Here is a 24,218-nt window from a genome sequence, read left to right on the forward strand (position 1 = left end):
ATTTTAATTATCTCTGCTATACCCCGTATGCTTTGAATCACCAATAAATAATTAAAAAAGGTGAATGGACAGCTAAATCAACAGAATCGTTGACCGAATTTCAGTTTGCTTCGCTTTGATGAGTCGGCTGTCTTATTTTACACTGGCATGAAATTCAATAGATAGAACAAAAAGGCTTGGAGTGACGTTCGCGAGTGTGTGTCTTTGTCAGTAAGGCCGAAGACTGACGAATTCATTTCAAAATTTAGCCATGTTCGTTCTCGAAACACATTTAAAGATAAATTAAGTGAATATTCTAAAAATTTTCAGAACCTAGCGCTAAAAATCTAGGGGGATATGGTACTTGTAAGCGTATAGGGGTGTTTGTTATCCATTGAAACAAAATATCATTAATATCTATTCTGAAATTTACAGTTTTGAAAAGCTGGCGTTTGCATCATCTCGTATTAAGAATGTATTCTAAAAGAACTAGCAGGAAATATGACTGGTATTATATTTTATTATTTTGAATAATCGTGCGTCTGTAACAGCACTCCTAGTCTGCAAATGTAGATAAACCCAGAATTTTTTTCGGGGGCAGCGATATCATCTTTCTAACAGTCTTGCGTATTTTTGTATTGATATATTTTCTTGACATTCCTTTCCTACCTTAATCTTCTGAAACTAGTTTAACTTGCTTATAAATTGAGCTATTTCGGTATTTAATCATTTCCTGAAAAATGTATCAAGAATAATTTAGGAATTCCATGCATATTATCTTACGTTAACAATACAGAATATATCTTCGAGCTTGGTGAGTACTTGGTCAGTGCCTGTTATACTTGTTTATGTGTATTTGTACTAACTTTCAATACTTTCTCTCTATCGGTATTATTTTAGTTCAAGTAAATGATGTTTTGATCTTAAACGATTGTCCTAACAAAATTGTTTAAAATTAACAGCTTCATTGCTTTAAAATTATTCGGTGTTTATAATGCAAAAATTTCGCCTTGTAAAGCTTTGCAGCAGTTTTCAAGAACTGAAACCGTCCTGTCAGGTCGTTGGAGGCGCCATCTGTCGACGATTGTGTAAAATTATCGGTGACCCTCCATTATTTGCTTTATTTCATATATCCATCATGAGAGGGCGCCACTGACAGAAATTGGTGTTTTTAAAAAATCATTTCTGATTTTTTGCTTTATCTTTTGCATTTATTGAGGGAGTTGACTATCTTGGTAGATTACTACTGAAATTTTGTGTTGCTTTTTATGATTTATGGAAATTTTTTTACATTTAAACTTAAATAATGCAAATATGTGTTTACCCTCTTTATGATCTTAATTGTAAAGAGGGCTTAAGACTATTTAGAACAGGGGTGGCCAAGCTCCTTGATAATCCAAGCCAAAAAAGTATTAAAAATTTTTTTTACAGAAATTATATTTATTGAAAACATATAAAGTACAAAATATGTATTGTATATTAATTTTTAATATGAATTTAAATATTAAAAGTTACACATTTATTTTACTTCTCTTGATAATTCTTTAAAATTTGGTGAGTAATTCTCTGAGATGCTGGTTAGTTAATACTGATCCGTGTTTAGATTTCACGAATTTTAAAGTGGGATAAAATTATTCACATGAGTACGTTGTTCCGAATATTGAAATAATTCAACAAGCAGTCTTTTTAAATTCAGGATACTTCGATTCTAGCACAAATTTCTAAAATTCTATAATCGGCATCGATTTATATTTTAATTGTAAAGCTTGATCTTGCATCTCTATTAATTCTAATTCTCCAGATGCTTTTTGGGTCATAATTATATTAGAAATGGAAAACTCGCCTTGAATTATGTTAATTTTAAATGGATTCAGAAAAAAATCAAGAGACGATGGACGGAAATGAAATTTGTTACAACATTGCCCTTAGTCTTTCATATTTATTGTCTGTAATTTAAAAGACATTTTGGAAAACATACGGAACAATAATTTTTTAAAATACGATAACACAAAAATGAAAAAGGTACTGGGGTACATTTAAGACTCAATAACACGCCGAACAAATACTAATTCAGAAGTCAAACAACAAAAATCAACGTTATATTTTCACAATTTTCAAGGACTAGTTTCGATGGTTTTACCGAACCACCATCTGCAGCTGCATAATGCTGATTTTCGTTGTTTTACTTTTGAATTGGGATACATTTATCGAGAGCCACAGGTTGGCCACCCCTGCTATAGAATAAAAGTAGTTGAAATAAAGTACTTTGGAAGTTTATTACTAAAAATTGACTAATAAAATTTTCGTGACTCAAAAGTTGCTGAAATCCTCCAAAAAAGTGTCAGCCATAAAAGAATTTTCTTATGTTTTGTCTACGTACTATTTCCCAGTAACCTGTCTCCCCTCAAATAAATATCGAGTACGTAAATATAGTCACATCCTTTTTTATATAAATGAAACATTTGTTTTTCAAAATAAATTTTTTTATTTTTTTTTAGTATGAGAGGATATATTTATCTTTATTTATTAAAATATGAATTAATTTTAAAATTAATAAATTTTTGTCCGCATTTGAGCTATAAAAATGCAATAGTAAAAAAACAGTTAAACAAAGGGGTAAAACAACAGAAAGTAAAAAATTATGCATTTTACCTCTTTATTTTATTTATGTATTCATATTCAGAACTTATTTACTTTCCACTAACAATTAGGAGAGGTTACTTTTAAACTGGAACTGACATTCGCTTTACAATATTTGCAAGTCAGAAATTCAAAATGACATTTTCTGTGACTTCTGGCCTTGATAAGTTTGTACAAAGGGGTGAGGTTATATTCATTACCTGTTAAAATAAAAGTACTGACAAATATGTTTGCAAATTTTTTTATCATAATTTGTACCCAAATTGGCCAATTTAAGACTTAATTCGGATCATACAGCTGATGAAAGTCTTCCTACATGTTCATCTAAGAAAGGACCTTACAGGACCATCTAGGATTTGTAAGGAGTTATGTGAACAGAGTACAGTGTCACAAGATAGAGCTTCATTTCAATAGGTTAATCTGTAGGCACTGAAGGCAGACTTGTTGATATAGCTCACTATTAAGTCCCAGTGCATTAGTGAACTAATGTCAGCTCCATTTTCCTTTCAAAATTTATCCTACAAAAGATAAATGCAGTTGTTTCCACACATTATCATCTGAGGGTATGAGATCAAATTTACATATTGAATATAAATTTTAGTACTCCTTATGGAGCCTTATCTAAAAATTTTGGAGTTTCCCTGTGCATGGAGCGAGCATTGTCCTGTCATGTTTTTCAGCATGTTCTGGAACTTTTTCTTGAATGATTCATTCAAATTAACTTCTGTTTGTAAATTTAAGCATTCATTGTCTGACTTCATTGTAACGGTTGAATTTTTGTTTTTCCTTGCTCTCCCATGCAGCAAGGCAATATTTTTAAACCACTGAAACACTCTAACAAGTCTCATTCAATGGGATGTATTCACCATTAATTTGCAACCACAAATCATAAGTTTCTGCTGAAATTTTCTTTGCAGTAAAACATTGAGTTAAACTTCTTTCAAAAGCTTTTATTTTCACATAATGACATTTATAATGAGGGAAAAATCATGATTTGCATTTGAATTAGCTATTTCATACTAAGAACTAAAAGATGTCAAGTCTCCTAAATACAAGCGTATCTAAATTCAGTTGCATGCACGAAGTTATACATGCAAGTTTCATTCAGTTGCATGCAAGTTGTTAGTTATACTAACATTTGTTAGTAAATGGGAATATCATTTAATTATTGAATAATTTTTATGGCTTGCATTGAACGAGGTGCATTTTTTAAGTATTTCTGTCATTTAACCAATTGTGTTGTTTCAAGAGACATAAATCACCATTATTATGAAATTTAAAAATTGCATGTTTATACATCTAATACCTTTCAATAGAGTAAAACTGTGCTTATTTAAACTTTGCTTGGCTGAAATCTCATTTTATGAAATAAACTAAGGTGAATTATTTAATGAAATTTGATTATTCAAACACAATAAGTCTTTTCTTTTCAGATAAATCTTTTCTTTCAAATAAATTAAATATGTAAAAATAATTTATGATCTAGAATTCTTACATTTCATTATCTTTTATAGGATAAGAAAGAAGAATCAACTTTATCTGATAAGGCTCCTGAGAAAGCAGGCGCAGAAGAGAATGGAGAAGCTAAAAAAGCTGACACTGAAAGTGCAGGATCGGGAGATACTCCAACTGATATAGTTCAGGACAGTCCAGGCAAAGAATCCCCAACAGTTGCTGTGATATCAGAAGTCCAGTCTCCTACTCAGACTTTGCCTGCAAGTGAAGAACAGAAAAGTCAAACAGTTCAATCTCCAACTGCAGTCATTGAAGCTAAAATTGAAACAACAGGTGAAGCTGCCACGAAAGATTCTTCTGAAACACCAGTTGCATCACTTGTACAAGAGGTGAAAGCTGAAGTTCTTACTAAAGAAACAGTATCTGCAGAAGACTTACCAAAATCAGAACTCCGTGAGAAGGAAGCTAAACCTGAGCCTGTTGTAGAGGAAAAAGTTTTATTTCCTCAACAGGAGATTCAAGTTCAGTCACCGGTTGCTGAGGAAGCGAAAGTTCAGTCACCAGTTGCTGAGGAAGCGAAAGTTCAGTCACCAGTTGCTGAGGAAGCGAAAGTTCAGTCACCAGTTGCTGAGGAAGCAAAAGTTCAGTCACCGATTGCTGAAGAAGCAAAAGTTCAGTCGCCAGTTGCTGAGGAAGTGAAAGTTCAGTCACCAGTTGCTGAGGAAGCAAAAGTTCAGTCACCAGTTGCTGAGGAAGCAAAAGTTCAGTCACCAGTTGCTGAGGAAGCAAAAGTTCAGTCACCAGTTGCTGAGGAAGCAAAAGTTCAGTCACCAGTTGCTGAGGAAGCGAAAGTTCAGTCACCAATTGCTGAGGAAGCAAAAGTTCAGTCACCAGTTGCTGAGGATACAAAGGTTGACGAGGAAAAGGCTAAAGTTGAAATCCCTGTCGAAGAGAAAAAGGTTGAAATACCTCTTGAAGAATCAAAGCCTGAATCTCCTGTAGAAGAAAAACCAGAACCTCTTCCCGTTGAAGAAGTAAAACCAGAACCACCTACTGTTGAAGAAAAGCCTGAGCCTTCTGCTGATGCAGCATCTCCAGTTGTCGAAAAGGCTTCAGAAGCTAAAAGTGAACCATCCATTGCACAATCTGCTGATATAGTGTCACCTGCTGTAGCTGTTCCTAGTTCTGAAAGTTCAGAAAGTATTAAACAGGAAAATTCTGTTCCTGAACCTCCTTCAGCTGAAGAACCTAAAGCAGCAGATATTCCAGTTGAAGAAAAGAAAGAAGCAGAACCTGTATCTCTAGATCAAAGCAAACAAGATATTCCTGAAGAAGTAAAATCCGTTCCAGGGGATGAAGTGAAGTCAGAATCCCCTGTTGAACAAAAGCATGAGATCCGTACCGAAGAATCAAAACCATCTCCAGTCGAGGGAAAAACACAAAATGAAGTAACAGAGAATCAAGCAAATGCGACCAATGGAGTTAAAGAAAATGGGGAACAGCAAGAGGTATGTTTTATTCAACTTCATATTTTTAAATTCTAATTAATTTAAAATTTTGAGATCTGTTTTTATTTTAAATCCATTAATTCGTTAAATGCATGACAGCAATTAATCTTAATTTTTTGATAAAATTATTTCATAAAATACTAACTAATGGCTTATACAGTCAAAAGTCGTTAATCCGAACTCGTCGGGACTTCGGCGATTCCGGATTATCGATTTTTCCGGATTACAGATCATCAGTTTAAATCTGGTAAAATGGCATGCAGAAATTATAAAAGTAAAAATATGAAATCGTAATTTACGAAATAAAGAACAATTATGATCTAAAGGGTATCAAAATTTACAAAAAAAAAAAAAGCTTAATATTTATTTGTTTACTTTATTAAACATTTCTTTCAATGTAAGTTGTATCAGTTGCTTCGTTTTTTATGTGATAATACATTCTCTTTAATTCTATAAACAGACATAATTTCGCGTTCAGTTACAAAGTTCCGCTGTTCAAGTCCTATAATTGCTGTGTCGAGAATACCGACTGATTTGTCAATCGAAATTTTTTCGTTTTCAATAACCTATGTCACTTTCTTCGCTATCGGAAGCGAATTATAATGACGAGGCATTTGATTTAAATCATATCAAAGACGGAGTACATCGAGATGAAATACTACATTGAGTAAGCAATTATAAGCCAAATAAAATAAAACATCTGCCCTTAAGATAAGGATAGTGCTGACAAATCAACTTCCAATTCATTGCACGCCACCGCGGCGTTAAAGATAAACAAAGTTTAGATAAACAAAGAATATGCCTTTATCCATTTTTTGTTTAATGGACTCCGAAAGATACTTTCGCTTTGTATATCCTTTACATATTAGTAAATATATATCGGAAATTCTATTTGACATAATCGAAAGTTCAAGCTTACTTTTATAAAATTGCTCTAACAGTCTGCAAAAAATAATAATCCGGATCCAACTCGAAGATTAAGGAACAACGCAATCTACAACATTAACTGAAATAGATAATTAGATAATTTTAGCTTAGCTTATCCCGTCCGTTATACATTAACGTTATACATTCGTAAACGTATTTTGCGCACGCGCACACGCAAATTCGCACCGGTAAAGGTCTTACGCGCATGCGTCAACGCGACGCATGCGCAGAAAGTTTGTAGCTTTGAGGTCCGGATTATAGATCATTCCGGATTATGGGTGTCCGAATTAACGACTTTTGACTGTATATAAAAGGTATGGCCAAAGAGCAGTGTCTGAGAAGCATGTGGCTCTTTGGTCCTTGATTGTAATGCAAGTTGTACTAGACAATTTCATTTTTGAGCTATTATTTTAAAATAAAAAGAGATCTTGCAACAACATGCTGTTTTAAAAGGTTAATTTAATTTCTTGAATAAATGTGTATTTTATAAAAATTTTAAATTGTGTCCTGTTGCTGTAATTTGCTGCTGTGACAATGTTACTAGAGAAGCAGTAAAGATGTATACAGTACAGACAGTAGTACAGTACAAATTCTTTAATCCAGAATGATCTATAATCCGGAAAGCTACAAACTTTCTGTGCATGCGTAAATGCATAATGCGCTTACGCATATGCATAATACCTTTATGCATGCACATATGCGGTTACGCATGCACATTTAATGTATAACAGACGATATAAGCTAGGCTAAAATTATATAATAATCTATTTCAGTTAATGTTGCAGATTGCACTGTTCCTTAATCTTCTAATTGGATCCGGCTTGTTATTTTTTGCAGACTGTAAGAGCAGTTTTATAAAAAGTAAGCTTGAACTTTCGATTATGTCAAAAAGAGTTTCTGATTCTGGAGCTGCCAAAGGATCTACAAAGCGAAAGCATGTTTTGATGTCCATCAAACAAAAAGTGGAATTGCTGCAAAAAATGTACAAAGGCATGAAGAAAGTAACAGAGGTTAGTGAAAACGAAAGAATTTCGATTGACAAGTTCATCGGTATTCTCGACACAGCAATTACAGGACTAGAACAGCAGAACTTTGTAACTGAACAAGAAATTGTCTGTTTATAGAATTAGAGAAAGTATTAACACATAAAACTAAGGAACTTAAACAACTTACATTGAAAGAAATGTTTAATAAAGTAAACAAATAAATATTATTAAGCTTTTTTTTTTTTGTAAATTTTGATACCCTTTAGATTATAAATGCTCTTTATTTCATAAATTATAGTTTCATATTTTTAATTTTATAATTTCTGCATGCCATCTTACCAGATTTAAATTCATGATCTATAATCCGAAAAAATCCCTAATCCGGAATTGCCGAAGTCCCGACAAGTCCGGATTAAAGACTTTGTACTGCAACATGTTAATTGATGATGCACAGTACCTTAAATTGTACTGAACGGCATTAAGAATACAGAGTGAGCAAGAAGAGTGTCAGAACGGCATTAAGAAATATACTCCCATTTATGCAGATTCTTCATTATTTAATTTCTTTAAATATAATACAGGGCGATAATATTTGGTGGCAACAATTTGAAAAGTAAATCAATGCTTGTAGTGAATCAACTCAAAATTATTAAATGAAATTAATAGTGCTTCTGGGCAAATTGCCCCTTTGGACTAATATTTTTACTATGTAATAAGAATTTTACGTTTTTATCTTGGCCTGTTGCATAGAACTTTTTTAATTTTGTAATCAGGAGACAATTTTACGTTCATTATTAAATTCTTGCAAAATACTAAATGTCTATACTTTTTTGAATTTTTCCTGTACAATTAACTTTCGAGAAGTGGCAATATCTAAATTTATTATTGCCTTGGATTCTGTCGGAACTATCTGGGGAATTGTATCAGCTATTTCTATTTCTATTTCACTTTCGTATATATAATCCATAATCTGAAATATATGTAAATTAGATGTTTCAGGATTTCCAACCATTCATACAATCACCGTATGTGGGTTTGTTCTGCTACTAGTCATAGCACTCATATATTTTTCTGAGCATTAGGAGTTTGGCCCTCAAATTTCAAAATTTTTTCAAAATATCATGAATAAGTGATATTTTCTAGATTATAATTCTAAAATGATTCTCTCACTTCCAATATACATACAACTCGAAATTGGATTGATCAAGATCTAGCAGAAATTTTCATCTATAAAGAACTAAAATTTCCGCTTTCATTCTGAAACAGATTACCAAAAATAAAAAATGCTGCAATTGAATGAAGGTCAAAATTTTCCAGTCTCTATAAATTCTACCATAACAAACATGGCTACACCTAGTAGCAACAAAAAGTGCTGATAGAAAATTTCTATCTAAAAATTTGTATGTGGTAGACTCATCGTACGAGTTGATATAAACAGCAACTTGTATATGAATGCGAGATCGTGGCAGCCAATATATGGGACACATCCATTACAAAAGGGTTAATCTACTGTAGACATTTGTAAATTTTTATATGAAGGTTCAAGCACTGTTTAATCATTTAATTTTGTTTACTTCGATAATATGGTACATTACTAAGTTTAAGTACTGCACAAGTACTATGTACATTACTTTATCATATAAAAGTACTTTGATAAACAAAGCTTTCTTTCTCTACTTGAAATTTTCTCAGCATAAGTGTTAAGAAAATTTTAAAAAATTAAATTAGCCAAAAAACATAAAATTAGAATATGTAATTAACCAGTTAACTGTGATTGACGAGTATACTTGTCATGGAGAATTGACATGATTTTGTGTATTGATGAGTATACTCGTCATGCGTATAAAGCAGTGACCATTGGCTATTTAAATTGCAATTTTTGAGACGTGCTTTACACCCCCCACACTGATACCACTGAAATCCACACCCATGAGTAAGGCCCTAGACCAATTTCAACACTCTACAAACTTTCCACAAAACAATCAGAAGGCAGTGAAATACCAAATTCCCGAGCTTGCCGCATTTTAAAAAGTATATATAAGGGTTCTGTCGCATTTTCTAATTACTTTACATCCATAAAACTCTGTGACTTCCTGAAAGCTAACTCGTGAGCAGTGCAGCAACTTTGAATTTTTGGTGATATTGATCTTCATCTTGCTGTATCAAATCCCAAAATGTGTGTGTCAATGTATATCTTACCAAGTGTCAGCAATTCTTGGCAAGTAAGTACAGTGCAATGTAAAAATTTCAAGTGTGTAAATATTAGTTTGTCCAGAAAAGTTCTGTAAATTACTATTTTTTTTTTTTTTTTTTTTTACTTTGTCTCCCAAACGAGCAATTATAGCAGCGACCACGACATCTTTTCACCTACGAAATGAAGCGAAGACGTTTATGACTACTTTCATCATCTTCTGAGGACGTCAGCGATGAAGACAGTGAACCTGATACTCAAATACTCAATTCGATCGCAGCATATTTGAAGATACTGACTCTGAGGACTGTGAAATTAAGAATGAAAATCCATATACAAACCAGTGCAACTTAATCTGTGATTGACAAATATACTCGTCATGGCTCGATTCTGGCGACATAAAATGGCACACACTCTTAAACGAGGGTGCCACAGTTGACTGGTTAAATGCTAACATATTTTACATCAAAACTGATTTATGAATCCTTAGGTTGAGTTTTAGTGCGCTTCACCGTAATCTACCAAACCAGACAAAACACTTGTTTTAATGGTAATCTTTCACTCCTTCCTTTTTGATCTACCAGTGGCCAAGTAGTAAAGTTGCTGAACACTAGTAGTTTGACTTAGGTTCGATTCCAGGTGAATGAATGGGTTTCTTGCCTGAGGCATTTTTGTAGTTTTTCCCATGTTAAACATGGATACAAGCCAGTACCTCTAACAAAGTCCTCCATGAAGCCAACCCTTCTCTTAAGCATGTAATTCTTTGCCAAAATCAAATAAATGAAAACTCCCCCCTTTTTTGTAACTTGGTTTGTTGTATCCTCAAAACTAAACCTCTCTCTAATACTAGATAGAACAAGAAAATGTAAATAAAGAAATCCATAATTCTGCAAAAAAAAAAGTAGACAGCTTGTGTTGCAATTTATTGTCAAAGTTCTTGGCACAAAGATATCGCTGTACTAAACTTCTTTTTTATTTACAGGAGACAAATGTAACAACAAATGGTCCTGTTGAAATTCCCACTTTAATTTTTTGGAAAAATGGAGGAAGTCAAGTTTCGGTGTCTGGAGATTTTAACAAATGGGAAGATAATTGTGTACTTAATGAACAGTAAGTAAACTCAAATTTTTCAGTTTTGTTTATACCTTTAGATTATTTTTTTAAATATTGTACAAAAATTTTGTGTAATGCCGAAGATTGTTAAACCTCATACATTACTAAATTTGTAAGGGCAGATATTAACATGTTACAGCCTCATACATTAACAATTGTTAAACCTCATACATTACTAGATTTGTAAGGGCAGATATTAACATGCTCCTATCCATTAAAAACTGTTAGGACTGCAAACTGTGAGGGATATTTCTAAATTTCTAGGAATTTAGGTAAAATTTTTTTGTTAATTTTCAATTTAATCTCCATTTTACAGATGCATTTAGCCCAATGAAAAACTTATTCTTAAAATTTTTCTTTCTTCTGTCCACCTATTTCTGGAATGGTTAAACTCTCAAACTGAACAGCTTATGAAGATTTTTTTCAAATGTGGGAATAGAATCCTCTTTGCTGAGCAATTTGTAAAAGTTTTCATAACAAAAAAAAAAAAAAAAAAAAAAAAACACTGTACTTATACAGTGTTTTGAATTTTTACATATATAAATAGTTCTAGTGAAATTATATTTTAAATTGTAGTATCTTTTTCATAACGTAATATAAAATATTAAAAGAGAAGATGATGCTCTGCCATAAAAATAAGAATACAGGGACAAGTCTTGATGCTACTTTGGTAGACAGTTGCACAGATTTTTGGCAATTTACATTGGTGCAATTGTTGGCACAGTTTTTAGTCGTGAGCCATTTTGAAAAATGCTGTTTTTATGTATTTTACGCATAAGTATTCGAAACTTAAAAATAATAAATATCGTTACAAATAATGGATTAATTTTTTGTTGAAAACATTGTTTTTTAAGATAGCTGGCAAATGTAAATAAATACATTTACTAAGAGTATAAAATGCTATAGTAAGGTTAAATTATTACTTTCATATAATAGAATAAAACACCGCTATAAAAACATTGCGCCAACATTTAATTGGTTTAAAATATTACTTAAATTGAATATCAAATTAAAAACATCATACCGACGTTTAAAAGAATTAAGATATTACTTAAATTCAAATACTTTAAAATAAGTGTTATAGGATTTAATTATTTAATATTAAAACATATGTGGCAATAAATATCTCAGGAATTTTTGAAAACATTGTATTCATTTTTTAATAAAAATTGAAGTATACAATTATAAAGTAAAAGAAAATTATGTACCTACATTTTTTTAAAGTATTTTTCCTGTCTTATATTGATAAGTACCCCCCCCCCCCCAAAATCTAACGATCTTTATCTGTGATCCACATTTCTCGCACTTCATTGAAGAAGCAATTAGCAAGGTTTCCTCCAAAAATTTAACATAAATTTCTTCTGACGCTTGTAAGAATTTATAAATAAATCTTAACAGAAATCAATAACAGCATTTGTCTTCAAAACAGACATATCCATTCCATCTGAAATCTGAGGAATTCGAAGAGATGAATAATAAAATTTTTAAATGGCGCGGTAATGCACAAATATTCAGTAACCAATCAGGGAGCTGATTACATCACGTATAGAATTAAAATTGTTTAAATAATCATTCATAATAAAATCATTTAAAAATGCAAAATTAAATTGTATTTTAATATTTAACAGCCATAAATAATGTTTAAAACATTAGATAAAATATATAGATATTAATTAAACCAACCAAGTAACCACTTTTTAAGTAAGGTGGCATCATTAATTAGATCATCCACAACATAAAATTATATAAAGTATCATAAACAAAATTTTTATTTCAAATAAAAATGCAAAATTAAATTGATTTTTAATATTTAGAAGCCATAAATAATATTTAAAACTTCTAATTTATGCATAATAAAACACATTATTTAAAAAATAAAATGACAAAGTATCGGTTACCATAAATAACTTGTCCAGCAATGGGTTTACCATAAGTCTTATTCCTCACCAAAAAAATATCGGTAAAATCAGTGCAACTGTCTACCAAAGTAGCACCCGAGTCTTTAACCTGGAGTGAATGGCTCTCTCACTAAATTGGTGAGATATTTGCCAAGCTGGCAATGGATTTAGGGGACTAATTTGTATCACCAGACTTGGTGACATTTTGGGTTGGCCTTTGTATAATTGTTACGATATTGTGTTGAATAACTGTAATTGATCCTATATGAAGTTGTAAATGTATCCAGACCTCATATGCATTCCAGTAATTCAAGAATTGGAAGATATTAAAGATTTCTCATTGGCTGGGGGAAAACTGTGGAAGACCGGAAAGCTAGAGCTTAATCTGGAATTCTGAGACATCTGTGAGAGCTTTGCCATTTAGATGCGTTGTGTTTAACGTTCTTAATGGTTTCGAGTGTAACTACTGATACTGAAAAGAAGTGTATGAGTATTTTTGTGAGAACCATAAAGTGTTACTTTTGGTAAAATAAATGTTATCAAACTATCATAGGTTCTTTGTGCATTCAATCCAATATAAGCCCGTACACATGCAACAAAAAATGCTCCTATATCAAACAACTGGATCAGATTAAATAATATTGTACAGGGTAACTGCACAAACTTATCAATACTGGTCTCTGGCATTAATGTTTTATAAGAGTTAAATTAGAGCTCATTTGCTAGAATTTTGGAAATGCCTTGCATAATACATTGCAGCAAAACTCCAGGATTGAAAAAAAGGAAGAAAATATAACAAGCTGTTGCCAATTCTTGAAAGCTAAGTTAGTGTTGAAATCTAAGTTTTTCTTTACAAAAGCACCGATTATTTTACTAGTTATCTCGTGCAAAACTTAATCCCACACGATGCATAGTTAATCTGATTATAAAATGTTCTCTTTTTTCCAGGGATGGTGTATTTTCTACTAAATTAAAGCTTTCAAAAGGTGTACACCATTTAAAATATCTTGTGGATGGCAACTGGACTGTTGATGAGAGTCAGGTATTTGAAGTGTTTTTTTATGTAAAATAATTGCTGTCATAAATTAACTTTTATTTTTATTCTAAAGTTTTGCTTCTTGTGAGATATGTAGAAAATGAAGTTGTCTAATTTATTAATTTCTCTAGAGAGATGACCTAAATAGGGAAAAACTTGTGTCAAAATTGTAAACTGCTAAAAACTGAAGAATCTGTATTTCTGTATGTTTAATATTAATTTAATTTATTAAACCTTTTTATTATCAGAGAACATGAAGAGTTCATCCATGTTTATCTTCCGTTATATCTTCAAGTGTATTATTGAATTTTGTTTAATCTTCACCATAATTGTTATTTCGATCCATAAATAATTGAACAACATCCAAACAAACATCCTCCTGCACCATGATATCCATTTTCTTTTGCAAAATGAATGACTTTACATTTGAAAGCAGCACTGTTTCTTTCATGGGAGCCATATTTAGTGCTAATACAATCTACCCTCTTTGCTGGAATATTATATTCCTCAAGCACATGCCACACACATATTGTTCCCCTTATCGCTTGACAATGTGGTTTACTATTGTTCAAAAGGCTAGGACAAATCTTCAAATAAGTGACTTAAAAATATAAGAGCATTGCACATGTATCTTTTAGGTTTCCTCATGAAGGACAGAGTTCATTTTATACGGTGAATATGCCTAAGAATAAAAAAAGTAGCTTGAAATTATAGATGTGCGTTATAGCCCGTAAAATGTGGTATTTTGTTACATTCATTAGCTTTTTACAGTATGATTCTACTTTAACCCAAAGTGACAAATATAAGGTATTCTGTCTTTCCTTAAGGCATCCATTTGTGCTGTAATTGGTCGGTATGTTTGAAATTGAAATTAAAATTCTAAAAAATAGTCAGCATATACATATCAGCCATAAATGCAGTTTTCCTCACATCGTATTTACAAAATAAAAAATTACTATTTGAGAGAAGGAATCTTCTGTTCATGGAGAAATGTTTCAGAAAAAGATTAAGTTTACATTTCTACAGATTAAGTTCTCATTCCTAGGCATGGCTTCATGTTATCATTTGGATATTATTATTATTGATTACCAAAAGCCCCACTTTTTGTATACCAAAGCATGGAAAATTCATTGCTTATTGTGATCAACAGTTCTGTTAGTATATTCAAAATATTTTATTAATGTTGCTGCTTATTAATGTTATAATTGTGCAGTTTAAAAATTCTATTGGCACTGAGTCTGAGAATATTACTTAGCTGAAATTTATTTCATGCTTTGGTACATTCATTTTAAGAATAAAACTAAAATATTGAAGGTGAAAGTGTATTAATAAAAATAGGATTTGCTGAGTAATTTTTTTTAAACTGAAGTAAAATCAGTTCCCAATTTACCGAGATACGTCTCCAAGTAAGAGATTGTTTTCAAATATGGGTTTTGATTTTAGTTAATTGTTTAAAATTAGGCTAAAAAACCATAGTTTGTAAATTTTCAATGACTCTGTTGATTTTGAGGAAACCTGTTACAGGTCCTTTTTCTTCAGGAGAGGGGGGGGAGGAATACCTGAAAACATGAATGCCCAACTTAGTTTTTTTTCCCAGTGGGGGGGGGGGCAGAGGAAGGCTAATTTTGAATTTTACATTCATAAGTTCTCTTCCTATGAGGGATGTCCTCCAACTATTATGGTTAGGAGTACAGATTTCCAGAAACATTATGAAGCATTTATAATTGAATTTTTGCACTGAGAAATTATGAACAGCTCATAAACAAGCTTTTCCATTTTCTCATTTGAAGTAATGCTTGCTTCAGTCTACTAGTAATAATAACACTAGAAAAATTTGCAGACCGTCTACTTTTTTTTTATAATTAATATGCTAAGTATTTCTTTCTAGTTATATTAAATGAGTTAAATTCCACTGCTGTTTTGAAGGATGTTTTTTCTCATTGTTTACTGTTTTTAAAATAGCTGCAGACAAGTATGATCACATTAAGTGACACTTGCTGTACACATTTTGAGCGCAAATTCAACAATATATGTAACAGTTTCCTTAAGTTGACTTTATATTAAAGTAAAAATAAATTGAGAGGAACATTGTGCTTGCCTTGTACATTTCAGGCATATAGAAATTGTATATTTGCTTTTCAATTGGTAGTAAAGCCATGTTTCCTTTCTTTTATGAGCAAAACATTCCTGCATATTTTTGAACCCCCCAAACTTTGATGTATTTGTGATGGTTGCTAAGCACTTAAAGTCTTAAAATTGAGTACTTTCAAAATAACTTAAATTGAAATTTTAGGTATTTTTGGAAGCAACAAAATGTTGTAGTTAAAAATCGATTAACAGGAACAGTTATAGAAATTTGAGTATATACATAAGTGAGTCTCCTCCAAACTAATATGGAATGTTGAACCAAAAAGGATTATTTTAAGTTAATGTTTATTTTAAGAGAAGCAGTGAGGAATGCTTAAAATTGAGATTAAAATATGCTAATGCTCAGTACACATATTTTTGGCTACAAATTCGATTTTTCCATGTTTTCTACGTTTTATTTATTGCTTTAGAAGCTTTCTGATCTCATCATTGTTTATAAACTTATTAACATTCACATTGAGACTCTTTAAATGTTGTGTGCATTAATTTTATATATATATTTTGTAGTTATTCTTATATGAAAGATTCTAATTGCAGAGGTTAATTAATGCTTGGGACTAATTCAGAAGTCAAATAACAAAAATCAGCGTTATATTTTTGAAATTTTCACAGGACTAGTTTCGATGGTTTTTACCGAACCACCATCCTCAGCTGCAAAACCGCAAATGAGCAAGATAGGAAATAATGACTAGATAAGATAAGAAAGCCTGGACAGGAATAAGCAAGTGCCACCATCTGTTGTTATCATTATGTTTTAGTTCTGGTTTCATCAACAGATGGCACCACTTGCTTATTCCTGTCCAGACTTTATCTTATCTAGTCATTATTTCCTATCTTGCTCATTTGCATGGTGGTTCGGTAAAAACCATCGAAACTAGTCCTGCGAAAATTTTGAAAATATAATGCTGATTTTTGTTGTTTGACTTCTGAATTAGTATTTATTCGGCGTGTTATTGTCTTAATTAATGCTTGGGACTATTTAATGATTTGAGAGACTTAGTACGAGAGTAGTTAATAATTTTTTCAGTATTATACACTGATAAATGTTTAAGTATTTTAATAAAAGTGAATTTTTATTAAAAGTAATCAGTCACTAACCATATGGTTTAACAATATATGTCAAAATTTTCCCAGTGTATATTTAACCTTCTTTGAAATACTATAAATACCAATTCAAAATTTCAGCTCAAACTAAAGCCAAAGTCTTGAAAACCTGTTAAATGTTAATATTAGCTGATTTGAATCGATTTTCTTTCAGCTTTAGAAAATTTAAAGGGGAAAAAAGATTGTTTCTCCCATTCTTTTTCTTCTGGTATTGATTATGTATTCACCTCATTTCCATTGTTCCTCTCATTGGAATAATATTTCATAATGATGATTTCTGTGTGTCTTATTGGCTGTTTCATAATAATTATTTCTGTGTGTCTTGTCTTTTTTGTTAATTATTCTTATGTGTCTTCATTATGAAATGATTTTAAAATGCTAGTCCATACAGGAAAACCCAGAAAACTAAACATCATGATCATCAGCAAGTTATGAAAACAAAACCAAAATGTAAATAAGAAATCTTTAGAATAAATGTTACATAAAGTTTGATCGGATTTTAAAAGATTTTAATTCTGAAAGATTTTTTTAAAAAAAAAAGTACTTATGAGAACTATATACAACATAACTTTCCAAGTTTTCCAAGGAACCAAAAGTAAAAAAGAAATTTTTATAAACTACATCAGATAACTTCTACAGAATTTTAAATATATCTTCTCTCGAGTTGTGTATAGAAATTTTGTAGAAATATAAATCTGTAAAATCTGTAGTTTGCAAAGCTCCCTTATGTAGAATCTCATAATGCATATTGAAGCAACTAAGAATTCTATTGAAAATGTTACAGTTGACATAAAATTAAGTATTTTCTAAAGAATTCTGTTAGTTGTTTTGATTTCCAGAATATTTAAATATAAATAAATACATTTTAAATTATAGTTGTTTAACTGAAATTAAGAAATCATTTCTTTTATCAGGTACATATGCAATGATTACAAGTATCAGGGTTGCCACGCTACCTGGAAAACCGGGAGAACCGGGAAAAGTCAGGGAATTCGAAAATTGACCAAAATATTCAGGGAAAAGTCAGGGAATTTAAGTATTTTTGTCAAAATCTGGAAAAGTCAGGGAAGTTCATACAACGATCCCGCCAAAAAAAGCGATTTTTGCGCCGACGTCGGAAGAGGTAACTTTTTTGGCGAATTATGTATCACGTGAGTGTCATTCGGGTAGCTGGCATAGAGCCAATTTTCGCAGTTCCAATTTGATTGTCTTTTAGAAAGGCAAAGCAACTTTTCCGCAACTTTTAGTTTCCAATATTTTCGAGAATCGCATGTGCAGTGCATGAACTAAAGAAAGTACCTGTTCTCGTATAAAACAAAATGGGTTTAATCCTAGTATACGGTACCATGGAGGTTAGAATCAAAGCATATGTATTGTAAAGAAGGAAAACCTCTCTGCAACAGACGTGGCTGTGGCTCCGTTCCATCATAGAGGGAAAACAGCTGTGTATGTCTGATATATCTGTCGCCAAAGCTCGAAACCGGTGTCGAAGTTCGAAGGTCACGTTATCAAGAGTTCATAAAATGAATATCGTTTAAAATTTCTTTAACCACTTGCGCCACTTGCCACGCACGTCAAGATGCTTTTGTCTCAAACCGCGAGCGACGTGAACACGTCGATAACCATTTATCGCAAAAATGAAAATAACGTGGTGCACACGTCGCCTAACAACGAGATTGTTTATTTCTCGAGTTACAGCTCTGGATTGCACTCGCAGATGCGGAGCGGCGTAAATGAGACACTTTACGGCTTGTTATATTGTAGCGCACGGCACCGCAACCGTGAAGTTTAGTCTTAGCGCAAATGGTTAAATTCTAAAGGAAAAGAAAATATTTTTTGGCGCAAGTAAATTAATTTATGGATTAGTTATTTTCAGGGGAAAAAAAAAAACTACGAAAATTATTGCGAAAAATCCAAGAAGAAACGTCCTTTGAACGTTTCTTCTTGGATTTTTCGCAATAATTTAAAAACGGATTTTCGTAATTTTCTTTTTGTCAAAGAGCGTTTCTTCTTAACACGTGTTTCTCAATTTCCTGTACACATCGCGGAGAGGGAAATTCTGGCCGCCAGGTTCCGTCGCCAAATCCTTTGGCAAATTTTTCCTCCGCATTCTAGCGGCGTAATAGCATTTTACTTGTATGGAACCTTTTCTTCTTTACATAGACGTTCTTTGGTTAGAATAATAATGGGATTTGGCGACATCTTGATGCGCAGTAAACGGGTCATTTTGGTCTTGGCGACAATTTTCAAAATCGTGCCGAAGCCTTACCGTATACTAGAATTTTACCGCAAAATCTTTTTAAATCTTTTTTTTTTTTTTTTTTTTTTAATAAATACCTTGCCATTTTGCAGTAAAATAAAAAAATAGGGTACTATTCCGTTTTGAGGGCCGTAAAAAAGTTGCAGCGAAAATGTACGCGCCAAAGCGCCAAATCTAGCAAACGCGCCCATTTAAACAGCGCGCCAAATCTAGCGTACGCGTTGATTTCAGATTGCGTAAGTTTATATAGTTCTATATTTCTTAAGACGCCATTGAAATACTAGTTAATTTTTAAATCCTTTTTTATTATCCTATGAATTTAACAATTTGGGAATTGCCCATGACGAAAAGTCTGCAATAGAATTTTGGGAAAAGTGTAGAATCACCCACTGCTTGATGCGTTTTTAAGAATTGCACATACTCGGTACTCCATGTGCACATCGACTTATTTTCACTTTAAAAAAAATCCTAGAATTGCACAAAAATGGCACTGCTCACACCCTTGACTTTATTTATATGCACATCGACCTATTTTCACTTAAAAAGTAAAAGAAATTTGACAAAAATCCAATTGTTTTTACCCTTGTAAAAAACGGCAAACAAATTAAGTGAGCGATTCTGCACTTTACCGAGAATATTTTCAAAGAAAAGGCATCATTCGTTATAGAAAATTACGTTTGAACAACCAACGAGATGAAATTATGCTTTAGCGATTAATGGTTAAATTATGCTTTCGGTAGCGAAATAGCGATGTAAGCATCCATTCAGTTATGTTTAACAATTTTTATATAAATAATAATAATGATCTGAAATAGTTATTTACTCTTATGCTTCCATTCAGTCATGTTTAGCCTTTTTCATATACATTATAATAATAAAAATCTATTATATGAAATTATCCTTTCATCTAAATTAAAACATCAATCTTAGATAGTTTTTTACTATTATACTTCCTATCCTGCCGCAGTTATTAGGGTTGCCGCAATTATTTTTGGCAGCATTGGCATCAACAATAGTTTGGCGATTTTTTACGGCCCTCGAAACCGAATAGTACCAAAAATAGTATCGGTCATCTAGGCTAGCCACGTAATATAACTATATTCGCTAAAATATCGTTGATTATTCTAATTCAATTTTTAAGTAATTATTTTTGTTATTCATATAATTTAATGTTGCTTCTTCCCTCTAAATTTATTATTAGTAAATAATATTTCCAAATTTCAGGAAATTTTCTCTGGCATAATCCTGAAATTAATTATAGCAGTATGATGACATACCATCACGAAATTTAATGCACATATTTTTTCCTTATGTATGCTGCGAAATAAATATAAAATAGCTCAATTTATTAAAATAGATTTCTTTCTTTCGTTTAGCTGCAGAATGTCTGCAAAAAAAAAAAAAAGCCTTATTTTATTCCAGATTGGGAAGATTCTAATCTCAATCTTCAGTGGAGAAAACAACAACTATTATAATTATATTTGTGTTAAGGTGCCTTTTAAGAACATACCTCACGCAAATTAAATTTACCTAAAATCTAACCTAACTATTTAGCATTGCGTTGTGATTTATAAGGACCGGATTAGCCTCGTGTTGAACTGGTGATGATCATGAGTAATAATTAAATAAAACATACATTTGTTATCCAATATATATATATCTTAACTTTTATTAAGTTTCTTAAGTGGAAAACTAAACAAAATTATTAAGCAAAGTATACCAAGAATAATTAAGACTAAATGTCCTCTGGGAGTTATTGAATAATTAAGTCAATTTGCTACACAATACAAGTAATACCATAATTAATTTACCTCTTAGCACAGCCAACGTACATTACGTGGATAGACTGGAATTTTCTTGAAACACACCTGGAAAACCTGGAAAAGTCAGGGAATTTCATTCTCCTGTTTGAGTGGCAACCCTGAAGTATTCATTTCAAGAATTAGAATTCCATAATTAACAGCATAAATGTGATCTTTTAATTAATTTTATCATTTAAACTGATTTTTGTTTTTATAAGATCTGGTTGTATTATATAAGCAATACTGTGTGTTTGAGGGGGGGGAGGGAGAATAGCACTAGATTACATAAATGTAGAAGCTGAAAGACTTGAAGCTAAAGGCAAAAGGCAATTTCTATTTAAAAATGAATCAATATTTAGGAATAAAAAATGTTTTTTACTCTTTTGTATCCCACATAGTGCCTGAAACTTTTCTTTGCTACAGTTTTGAAAACTTTGCAAATTTTTTACAATACCATTCTATAAAGGCTTTATAAAATTTTTGTGTGATTTTGCAAAGCAGCATTTCTGTAGAATCCTGTTCTATAAAAGATATATCAGATGTCTATAGAATTTTGTAGAGAAACATTTATACAGATGATTACCTATGATGTTATATAGAGCTTTATGTGCTTCTATTTAAAAAATTAAGGATTGCAATTATTATGAATTTCTTAAAAAATAAAGAATTTTTTGATGGACAAAATTCTCGAGAGAAGTACAAATGTTTTGAATGTGAAAATATGAAATTGTGAAATGTTTTGAGAAAATATTGAAATAGGAAAATATCTGGGGCTTTGCTCAACAGATTTCTCTGAACAGATTTTGCTGTGTATTAAATTTACAATTTTAAAGTTTAGATTTTTAATAATGATTCATATTTTTAATTTTTTACTTTGTGTTTGCAGTAAATGTATCCATTTTGATATTTTAAAATTTTTTCATAGCCCATTGTGAATCTGGACGATCATGGCCAAGTGAACGTGCTCACGGTACAAGCCGATTAGACAAGAATGCCATATGTGTACATTTGGAGAATCTGCCACTTTATGAAGAAATTTTATGAAAATAGTTTCATTATTCCATGCTTGGAAGTCTTAAAATTTTAAGAATGCTTTGAAAAAGTGGGGATATATACCTGATCTAAATCATTATCAAGATAACATAGAACTTTGACTGATAACATTGAGTGGGTTGCGATAAAGCTGTGACTATATCAAATTTGAGTTCGCCCCCATATCTCTTTATCGCATCCTTACAGCAGTTTGTGGCACAAAGAATGTTGTTTCTTCTTTGATAAAGAATGGGATATAAAATGTTTTTCCTTAAACAAAAACCAAAAAAAATTTTTTTACTGTAGCAATGTCTAGTATAGGATGTGTATGTGCTAGTTTATTGACTTTATCTCAGCAAAATCGTAACAAGATACAGTGCTTCAACCTTACATGTCTGGATTTATCGAAGGCTCTTACTTAAATGAACAAATGTCTAATCGTACATATGGGTTTAAGAGAAGGAATAAAATGTTAGCAACACATTTATCTTGAAGGTATCTTTGATAGGCAGCCAAAAAGGATATAAAGCTGGAATAAATATCAACCTGCTATATTCTTTTTGTTTCTATTAAAAGTTTGCTTATATTTGAAATGGTTATTTAGTTTAATAATTATTTGTTCACTTTGCCTGTGTAATGTTACATATTTTTCTGTATTAAATTGAGATTTATGAGAGAAAGAAATGTATAAGAAAATTGAGAAATTTATGGTTGCTTTAAATCTTTTTTGAGAAACTGCATAAAATATTCATTTATGTTTTCCTGACTAGGCTGTAAAAAGTATTTATCGAAGGTATTTTTGATTTTTGTTAATATTTTTATATCGATGTTTTCCCCTTTGAATGTGCATTAATAAATGAATCCTTGATAGTATTTAACTGCTGAATCCATGATTGTATTTAACTGCTGAATCCTTGACAGTGTATAACTGGTGAATTCTTGATAGTATTTAACTGACACATCTTTGGAATTTCCGAATTTTCAAAAGAAATTTCAGGGTTTACCTGTTACAAAGGAGGAAAAAGTACAATATATACATTGCATTTAATTTATTAAAAGTATTTTTCTGAGCCCACTTTTACAGTTTTAAAATATATTTGCTTAATTTCAGTTTTAACTGCTTGAATTTGATAGAATGTTAATGAAACTTTTAGCATAATTTCTGGATTTGAATAAATATTCTCATTTTTATATTCTCTTCATATCATACGAGTAGTATTACTCCAATTTTTAAGGCTACATTAAAAAAGCTGTGAAATAATCATAGCATGTCTTTGCTCATCTAAATTTTATCTGAATTTGTAGTTCTTTCTACATATTTGTAAGTGAACAATTTTTTAACATTTTACGAACATGCCAAATCTTTATACAGAGATTTTACACTTTTAAAAATAGTTGTTATCATCAAAATTTAATCAACTTGAAATTATGTGTAAGGTGTTTGTTTTCTGTGTTTGAATTTTTGTTTTTGTACGTGAAATTTTGAGTCAGATGTTTGCAAATATGTAGTGCCTTCATGTAAAATTTCTTTAACTTTAGATTCCATGTGTTTATACAACTTTTATATCAGTTTTTGGTGCTGCTTTTGATAATAAGACAAACAGGAACTCCATGAAAAGGAACATTAATAATCTTGATTAAAAAAGAATTTAAGTTCTAGTCAGCCAAAAATATTTAACATAATACATGGGATTTTCTCTAGAACATGATTTTTAAAAACCTAATTTAGCTGAAACCTTTTGAGTTATAAAATATGAAGTGTTTATGTTGTGTCATATGTTAATATTTTGTACTGCAAACTGCTTTTTCAAATAAATTTTTTCAAAGGACCACTTATGTGTTATGTATTTCTTAATTCATTAGATTACCTTCATTTTGTACTCCAGAGATCTCAAACTCGAAATTCATGCAGGCGAAATGCTATATATGAAAACAGTCGACTGGCCAGAATATCTAACAAAAAAGTTTTAAATACATTTCTGATATAACTTACCAAATATTTATCAAAATATATATAAACAATAATATTGCAAAGAAAAAAAATTTAAATTTTTACGTATTTTCTGTCTGAAATCTGAAGTTTGGTACATGCAAAAAATTTTTTTTGATTTCCTTGTAATTCAAATATATTGATAATTA

At 31.2% G+C, this 24,218-nt stretch overlaps 1 protein-coding gene across 4 annotated transcripts in view; it reads left to right on the top strand.

Annotated features, from left to right (window-relative positions):
* LOC118202694 (uncharacterized) overlaps positions 1-23,911 on the top strand; it is a 190,381-nt gene extending 166,470 nt beyond the window's left edge. For all 4 annotated transcript variants that reach the window (XM_085819948.1, XM_085819949.1, XM_035374876.2 and 1 more), the window contains 4 exons: positions 4,134-5,582; positions 10,669-10,796; positions 13,646-13,739; positions 21,973-23,911. In XM_085819948.1, coding sequence (XP_085676074.1) covers positions 4,134-5,582; positions 10,669-10,796; positions 13,646-13,739; positions 21,973-22,032 — 1,731 coding nt within the window. In that variant the 3' untranslated portion in view covers positions 22,033-23,911. The remainder of the gene's footprint in view (positions 1-4,133; positions 5,583-10,668; positions 10,797-13,645; positions 13,740-21,972) is intronic.
* The last annotated feature ends 307 nt before the right edge of the window (positions 23,912-24,218 follow it).

This window comes from Stegodyphus dumicola, chromosome 7, assembly GCF_044657685.1.
Source record: "Stegodyphus dumicola isolate Sdum_Otavi_A_Nest chromosome 7, ASM4465768v1".
Taxonomy (NCBI): domain Eukaryota; kingdom Metazoa; phylum Arthropoda; class Arachnida; order Araneae; family Eresidae; genus Stegodyphus; species Stegodyphus dumicola.